General features: G+C 54.1%; 2 protein-coding genes across 2 annotated transcripts; both read right to left on the bottom strand.

Moving 5' to 3' along the window:
• Positions 1 to 598: 598 nt before the first annotated feature.
• BDP55DRAFT_756651 (concanavalin A-like lectin/glucanase domain-containing protein) lies at positions 599 to 1,993 on the bottom strand. The gene is made up of 2 exons (XM_060580764.1): positions 1,478 to 1,993; positions 599 to 1,405 (listed from the first exon to the last, which is right to left on the bottom strand). The coding sequence occupies exons 1-2, from the start codon at positions 1,934 to 1,936 to the stop codon at positions 746 to 748; spliced, it is 1,119 nt and encodes a 372-aa protein (XP_060424145.1). The 5' UTR covers positions 1,937 to 1,993; the 3' UTR covers positions 599 to 745.
• Positions 1,994 to 5,042: 3,049 nt separating this feature from the next.
• Positions 5,043 to 7,709, bottom strand: BDP55DRAFT_733331 (fungal-specific transcription factor domain-containing protein; the record flags this gene model as incomplete). Its single annotated transcript, XM_060580070.1, has 3 exons — positions 5,043 to 5,181; positions 5,236 to 7,342; positions 7,556 to 7,709. 3 exons carry the CDS (start codon positions 7,707 to 7,709, stop codon positions 5,043 to 5,045), a joined length of 2,400 nt encoding a protein of 799 aa, XP_060424144.1.
• Positions 7,710 to 8,643: the final 934 nt, after the last annotated feature.

Here is an 8,643-nt window from a genome sequence, read left to right as displayed (position 1 = left end):
AATGGGCTAAAGGGGGCATGCATGTGCGGGCGGCTGATCCCCCTCCAAAGAAACAGTTTTTTTGGAGACGCGATTTCCTGGGGAATCGCGAGACATTCTTTTGACTGCCGGTGGGTTAGATCGTCTGCCTGTCAAAAGTTGGAGTCAGATGACGGGCCTTTTCGACTAAATGTGGTAAACATATTGCTTACTTCCTAGCGCGGAACGACGACGATTTCGCCTTATTGGGCTCTTGGTGGTCTCAGAAGTGTTGCAATATTAGCTGACGTCTCAACCTCTTTGGCAAGTCGTTGGTGAGAGTGGAAGAGACACGTTCCTCTCTGCGACGAACTGCTTGGTCATCCGATCTATCGGCTTCTTTTTTTTTTGGGTAAAAGCTGCTGCCACATTTGGCGACACCCGGCCCATCATGAGGACGGTGGTTCACTTGGGGAACCAAGTCCCTTGGCATATCACAGCGTGATGGTCAAGTCCTCAAAATGACAGAACATAGGTATGGAGAAACATAAAGTGGATATCATTCGTGGGCATCGTAAGTAGGTGAGAAACAACATCATCTGATGTACGAAGAGCATGATTGTATGACGGCCTGCCCTCCCTCTCAGGTCAAAACACAGCACCCTTAAACGCCTTATGCTATGCCGGTAAACAATGAGAGTGCGTAAGCTTCCCATTGTCTGAAAAGAAAAGAAAAAAAGACCGAGCAGACCCAACCTGCCGGGAATGAAGTGAAGCAGAAGAAAGATCAGATGAACCAAATCCCTAACACAAACGAGCCAACAACAAGAGACCACGACGGCGCCTCCACCGTCCCAGCAGCGGCTGCAACACCACCATCGCCACCATCACCCCCTCCGCCGGAGCCGGGCGTACCAGAAACAGTCTGGTTGTTGGTCATATTGGTCTGCTTCGTAAAGAAGAAGTCGGGCGCGTCCGGGATGATACAAACGGCGTCCGGCGCCGTCGGATCCGCGCACCGGCCCTCGTGGTCGGCCTTTCGCGCGTCGAGCGTCGAGTTGAAGTAGGCCCTGACCGACGCCACCGTCAAGATGGCGTCCTGCTTGGGCGGGCCCCCCGACCAGAGCGGGTTGCCGTTGCTCCAGTGCTGGAGGATCAGGTGCCCTCCCTCCGTGGGCACAGCGCTGCCGTTCATGGAGCCCAGGATCTTGCCGTCGGCGTAGAAAGTGACGGCGTTGGGGAGGTAGTCGATGCGGTACTCGTGGAAGGATGCGGTTGGGTCGAAGCCGAGGTTGACTTTGAAAAAGTTGCCTGTGCCGGCGGCGTTGTATCCCTTTTCGAGTGAGGCACGGGACTGGAGGACGATGTTGACGGGGTAGGTGTTGTTTGAAGAGTTGAATTCTCTAGTAAGGAACTCCATGTCGATCTCTTGTGTGTCGTTGTGATACTGTTTCTGGTGTCAGTGAACTTGCTTTCAGTTGGAAAGGGGCGCACGGGGGGGGGGGTAATGGCAACGTACCCAGAAGAAGGCAGCACACGTCCCAGCAACATCCGGAATCTTCATCATTGCCCTAAAAGAGCCGTACTGCACATCCTGACGCGCCGAGTCGACCTCCGCGCCCGGCACCAGGCCGTTCGTCGTGGCGCTCTCGACGAGCAGCTGCAGGCCGGCGTCCGCCTTTGTCGAGCTGAGCCCGTACGAGCTCGACCCTTCGTGGACGGAGGCGACGTTTTCCGTCATGAACTTTTCTCCCAGGGGCCCGCGGGCGTTTGTGTTTGTCTTGTTGAACTCTTGACGGGCCCAGTCCGTGTTGTTTGTAATGTTCTTGACCTTGGTGAAATCGGTCTCGATGAGGTCGCTGAAGACCTCCATGGTGCCAGTGATGTTGGTGGCATATCCGCATTCGCAGGCTGCGCGTGCAAGTGAGGGAAGCCAGCTAGCCACAAGCAGGCACGCTGCTGCTGTAGGATTCCTCATGGTGATTTGTAACGGGAGATGTGTGTATAAATAAAGCGGTTGTAGGCAAAGATTATTGGTCGTTGTGGATCGTGTAAGTGACTTGGGTTTGCGAATATCTCTACCACTGCCAGAGTAGTACAAGGAATCCAAAGTTTTTGACAGAGAATTAGAGCCAGTCCGAGCACGCCTGTGACACAGTCAAGACATGCAGAGAGGCCAAGGGATGACAGGATGCGGGTGAAGCAAAGGATGGCGCTCAGACGGGGTGAGTGACGACGGGGGCGAGTGGAAGAACAGACGAAGCAACGGGCGCACACAGGATGGAAGACAACAACAACATCAACAACAAAAGGATGAGCAGTCAGATACAAGAAACGAAGGATGGGGCAGGATCATCGGTTGACTATGTAGTAGCTCCAGAGAGTGGAGGGCCACGCAGTGCAACCAAACCTATCGTGCCTGAGCCTCTGGCTGGACGGGGTGCTTCATCTACGGAGCCGAAAATACAACCCTCCCCTCGACTTGCCCAATGTAGGTATCCATCATACACTCACTCGACCACCCCCTAGATGGCCTGGTCCACAGACGGACTCGAAGTCAGGAGCACCAGGGAGGAGGGGGGGCTGGCACAAGGGCAAAGGCAGACAAAGGAACAGCCTCGACGTTCGAACATAACGGCATCGTTGTCAACCGTTGCTCAAGTGGAGGAAAGCAGGAGTTCACAGTCAAAGATTTTCCATGTGGCCATGACTGACCGATGGTGTCTCAACCTTCCCGTCCGCCATCACCGCGATACCAGAAGCGGCTTTGAAACGCAACGCGGGTAAGAATAGGTTCGTATGGGACAAAGAAGGGACTTCGCTGGTAGGAACGGGTAGAGAAACTTCCAGAGAAGGAGAGAGAGAGAGTGTGTGTGTGTCTTCCCCGTCCAGATCTCTTCGGGTTGGGCTGGGTTGGATTTTTTCGTTCCGCCGGCGGCGGCGGCCAGCCACATGTAGTGTTACGTCGTGTCGCCTCGACGTCGTATCGTGTGCCCTGCAGGAACCCGCGCAACACACCGTACCCTATCTTGGGATTGGACGGATCATAGCGTACCGTAGTAACACTGGAGCACTATGTCGGGCTTGGAGACAAGACCAGACAAGCTTTTCCCACTGCCGTCTCTCTCACACTCTCTCTAGAGTATAGGCATGGGCGGGGTGGGTGAGAGGCCAAAGCCACTAGGTTAGAAAACCCCGCCGATGGACTGCCGGCTGTCTCAGAGAGCAAAAGACAATGAAAAGCAGCTCCCTTGGCCCATTGGTTCCAAAATGCTCCGTCGAAAATTCATGGGCGTGCCGTCTATTGAGTGCTTCGATGCCTCTTTGCCTCTGATGCCCCTCAGCCAGAGGCTTCCTTCTCTGGGGCTACAGTTCAGCTGTTGGAGGCTCAGCATATCGTGGAGTTCATGAAGAAATTGTCTGGCCGCCACTTTGGCTATGTCAAATTCCACCTCGTCCTGATCCACCTTACTCGACTGTTGCGCCACCAGGCTCTTGTACGATAGACGGCCCTCACACAGAAATTGGCCGCTTCTCGGGGAAACTGAGTAACAGTGCAGTTGGGATGCGGTTGGCGAGAACATCCGAGTTGAGAATGTAGAATGGCACAGAAGCATCGTAGCTGCACTTGCGCAATTCCCATTAGAATGTCAAAACACGATAATGTAGACAGGATGTCATCGTGATATCCTCCATCAAGCAGCGCCTAGAAGTCCATCACCAACATCTGTCAAGGAACGCTGTCTGGAGGGCCTCGCCCAATCCTACTTCCTCCAGAATTATCGAACGAAACCCATGGCTGCGCTGGCTTCCCGCAGTACGCCCGCTGGTCTCATGGACACTCCGGTCTCAACCCCCCAAAACTGCCCATGAGCGTCCAGCCCCGACTCCGCTCAACCTACCTCATCCTCTCTTTGTTTGTGGCTCACGCTCAACGTCAAACTCGGGCTTCTTTGTCACCCAACTACCTAGACTTCTTCTGGTGAGGGGGAAAGGCCCTCTAGCGCGGATGGTGGAATGTCTGACGGAATGTTAAAATCAAGCAAAGGCGTAGGACAACACATAAATACCTGTGTCGCCTCACAGGAAAGCTAAGCATATAATGCCAATGAGAAGTGATATTCTTAAAATATGCTTAACGAACAGGAAATTATTTATACACTTGTGCTCAAGAACCAGCTCCACACTTTTCCTCTCTCTCTCTCTCTCTCTCTCTCTCTCTCCCCTCTCATTAAGCCAGACTTGGTCTTTCTCTTATCGAGTAGACACCACCAAGCCAGCCGTGCTGAGCAAACCGTCTCCCATACAATCCGCTCATGCCAAGACAAATTTACACAGCAGACGATCAAATCAGAGTAGACGTAAATTCCAGGATAAGCAAATACTGCAATCTGTATATCGAACAAGGTATCTGAGCAAAGCGAAGCGAAAGATAGCAATGATAGGAAACAGCGTATAACAAAGCAGGAGAGAAAACAGAGTAGAGATCAACAAGCAGACGCAATATCAGCAGAGGGAAAGGACGAAGGAGATAAGAAAGATGAAATGGATATCAGCAGCACAAAACATTAGTATGAGCTAATAGAACAAACGCGCAACAGTCATCACCAAGCCCACCCTGGACCAGCCAACAGTGCCCTGAGGCAGTCTCTGGGATGCTTGAGCAGGGCCCGAATTATCCCAATATCCTAGGGTTGCTTTACCCAGGAATCCGTGCCGAACCCAATGCCCCCCACCCTTCACCGTTTACCTGCCCCCGTTGTTGCCGTGACCATGTCCAATGCTGGGACGCTCAAAAGGAAAACCAAGCCAAGGAAACAAGTTACTAAATGACCAGCTGAGCAGGCCGGTATACGCGTAATAATCATCCCAAAATTTAAAAACCTCTCTTCTGTGACGCCTGTCCCCTGCAAAGTCAAGGGGAAAAGCCTCAGACCGAGAGGGAGTGTTCAATGAACCACTCCAGATCCGTTACGCCGTGAATCAACCCGTCAGACGAATAGGTATATGCCAAGGAGAAAAAAGCGCAAGGAAATAACACGAGAAAAAAAGAAGACATAGGAAATCGTTCAATCATGTTGCAACTAGTACACGCTGTCCTCATCGGCCCCTTGTGAGATCATCGAAGGGGTCGATACGCTCGAGGAAGCTTCCATTTCGACCTGGTAGCCGACGAGTGCTTGCGCGTGCAGGCGGAAGGATTCTCCCATAAGTCGGGTGATTCTGTGAAGTCTTGTTAGCATTGTTGGCTTCTTGTTGAAGGATACTATCACTTACCCCCAGACCACGACCTCGTCCAACATGCTGCCCCACAGACGGGCAACAACAGAGCTAAGCTGGGATGCATAGGCCTCGTCGAGGTCCTTGTCGAAAAGCTGTCGAACCATGTTGTACATGGCCAGTTCCTCCTCTGTGGCTGGCTCCTCGTCATGTTCCAGACGGTAGAGCCAAAGTGAGAGGACGATCATAAGGTCAAGTCCACACAAGGCATGCTCGACGCTCCAGTTTGTTGGCGAAGTTCGTGCAACCCAACGCACACCCTGGACCACGGCAATCTCGATACAGTTGTAGCATTCTTGAATGACTTTGATCATCTCACTAGAGCGCTTCACGCGATCCCGCGCAGCTGACATGGCAGCCGCGACTTCGTAGGAGTCGTGGTAGCGCAGCGCCTCTTGCACGGACTTCAGATCAACTTCCAACCGAGTTCTGGCGTTCCGGTACAAAGCCTTGGCATTGAAGATGAGAGGATGTCCCTTGTGAGGAGCACTCAGTGGGACCGAGACATTCTCAGGCTCGCAGAGCTCGCAGGATTTCTCCCACGTCTCCAGCGCAAGTCTGAGCTTGTACTCGGTCACAACATCCTGAAGTGCCTCGGGGCTGCGCTTGTGGTACCACACTTCGAGGAACAGGGCGTTGATCATTACCCGCGACGCAAACGCGCTGTACCTGAGTGTCTCTCCCTGGAACAGGTTGTCGTGCGCCTCCATGAAAGTGACCACAGGCGACGTCTTCAAATGCTCATGCCAAGAAGCCTCATCCGTGACCTTGAGGTTCCAGAGTCCCTCGGTGGAAGGAAGCTGCAAATCCTCAAACTCGTTGAAGCTGATTGCTGGTGTGTGGTTGTATGTCAAGGTCAGCAGGCCGAAGAAGATGTAGACTGCGTAGTAGGTGCGCCGGCAACCTTCATCCTCGATCCACTCGTTGCGTGTAGGTTGAGGACTAGTACGGGCTTCCTGACGAAGCTTGAGCTCGTAGCGATTTCCCGCAACCATGTTAGCGAGCAGACTCTTGATTGAACAGGCCCATTCGAGGCCCTTCGGGTCACCACTCCAGCTGGCGAAGATCATGTTGAGAAGCGAACCCTGCATCGTCCACAGAGGACACTTGCGCGAGCTGAAGTTCTCCTTGTTCTGCAGGAACTGGTTGACAAGCACCTTGGATCCGATGTGCAGCATATAGGCCTGGTCCTGGTCAAACGCATAGAGTGCACCAATGCTCAGCACTGCGAGAAGCAGAGCCGGAGAGACCTTGGTGGAGTCGAAGGATGCGGGATGCAGGAACGGGAGATGATGGTGGAACAGTCCGAAGTACGTCGACAAGAATCGGTTCAAGGAGGCCAGGTTGGGGAGGCGGAAACCATCGGGGATAGCATGCTCAGTGTCTTGGGCGCGGATGTTGTCGAGAATCTGGTTGCGCTCATCGTCACTTGCAACCTGAGGGGCCCGGAATCCGGCAGTTGACAACGTCGCCTCGGTGACGAAAGGGCTTTGCGGCACAGGCGTACCAGCTTCGGAGTTTGGCAATGAGTTGATCATGGACTGCAGCGCCGGGACGAGGCCGTTGCAAGTCTGTCCGTTGATGGGCGGAAGCTGAACGTTGCGAGGCTGCATGGTGCTGGTGCTGTTGAAGGACTGCTGAGATTCGAACGAGCCAGATGCTGATGATGCAATGGAGTGCGCCTTTGCTTCTGACGATTGAGATATGAAGCTCTCCCACTGCGGAACAGGAATGGCGCCTGAGGGGTACGTGGCAGACGAGTCCATGGCATGTGGCGAGTAGGGCATCGATGGACTGCCCCCTGCGCGTGCGCCGGCGGCGGCCTTGTGTTGAAAGTCTGCAACCAGCATGGCAGCTGTCTCGAGGTCGAAGGTGCCATCGTGAGAGGCGGCTTCAATCTGATCTATCGCGGACTGGTCAAGCATGGGTGTCTTGGCCGGGCCGCCGATGGCTCTCGTCTTCGGGCCTGAACGTCTCTTGCCATCGCTGTGAAGAGGAACGCCTCCATCTTTGGCGTGCACGGTACGATCGTGACGAAGGAGAAGATCGCGTCTGACAAAGGTGCTGCGGCATTTCATGCACTTGAAGGGGCGCTCTTTGGTGTCTAGTAGAAGAAGTCAAATTAGCAAAATGACTAGATAAGAACATGGCTGGACGCGAGTATTGCTTTGCGGCGAATTGTTGTCGCATGATGCATCGAAGTAGGGTCGGAAGGAGGGGTTGCTTAGTGTCGCGAGGGGTTCCCAGTCGAGCGGAAGCTTTGAGATGTAGGAGGAGGAGGGGAGAAGAGGGGTTCCGAGAGAATAGGTGCACTTACGGGATCGTTCATGTCTGCTGCGGTGCTCACTTCTGCTGAAGGCTCGGTTGCAGAACTGGCACTTGTACTTGCGTTCGGGTGCGAGTGAGGCTTTCCGTGAGGCCGGCGTCGATGATGTTGACGTCGGAAGGACTGCGACGCTTGCGCCAGGCATCTTGAAGGTGCGGGTGGTGGTCGCGTTTTTTGAAGATATGTCGGGTGGCTGGGCCAGCTGCTGCGACGGCGACGGCTACTGCGACTGCGACTGCGACGACCAGATGTAACGACTTGGACGATGTGCACGACGGCTCTCTTGTTGTTGAAAACGATGGTTGAAATCGCCCGGCTCCTAGGGTTTCCTCCTCGCTCGGCGCGCTCCCGTGGAGTTTAAAGTGTGTCTTGATTAGACTGGTAGATGTTGCTGGTCATTTGGTTCGATATTCTGGTCATAGGAAGGACGTATGTGTGGTTGAAGGGAAAAAGCTGGCAAATAGCCAGTGTTGAAGCGGCGTGTCTAGAGGCGACAGGCGCGCTTGAGTGGTGATGATGGGCCGGGAAAGGCGAAGAGTGCGCGCGTTGTTGGAGATGGATGATGATCACGAGAGTGAGAAAGAAAAACGGAAGAGGGGGGAATCGAGGAAAAAGTAGGAGGGGAGAAGAAGAGGAAAAGAGGCGTCTCTGGTGAGAACGGTGGGGACACTGGACTGCGACAGTGGGAGGGACTTGGTGTATTGGAGGGGGTGGGCACATTGGATAGGAGGGGAGGGGGGGGGGAGAGGGAGCGCAAGAGAGCAAGAAAGAGAGGGGAGGGGGGGGGGCAGACAGGGCGTTGAGAGAGAGAGAGAGAGAGAGAGAGAGAGAGAGAGAGAGGGGAGAGAGAGCCCTGACCGGGAGGACGACGATGGCCCCCGAAGCTGGAAAAGTGATACCTTGAACGAAGTACCTTTTCCCCCCGTCTCTTGGGTGTTCTCTCCCGCCTCACCTATGTGGAAACAGGCGGGAAAGAGGCGGGCAGCAGCAAAGTTGCGTGGTACGTACTGCCGGATGTCTTCTATCGATGGTTCTCTCCCAGGTGGGTAAATACCTGAGGGGAGGTACTTAGATAGCTA

Source organism: Colletotrichum godetiae (assembly GCF_030913485.1).
Source record: "Colletotrichum godetiae strain CBS 193.32 chromosome Unknown BDP55scaffold_61, whole genome shotgun sequence".
Classification (NCBI taxonomy): Eukaryota; Fungi; Ascomycota; class Sordariomycetes; order Glomerellales; family Glomerellaceae; genus Colletotrichum; species Colletotrichum godetiae.
Note: the sequence above shows the minus strand (reverse complement) of the source record. Positions and strands in the feature narration are given on the sequence as shown.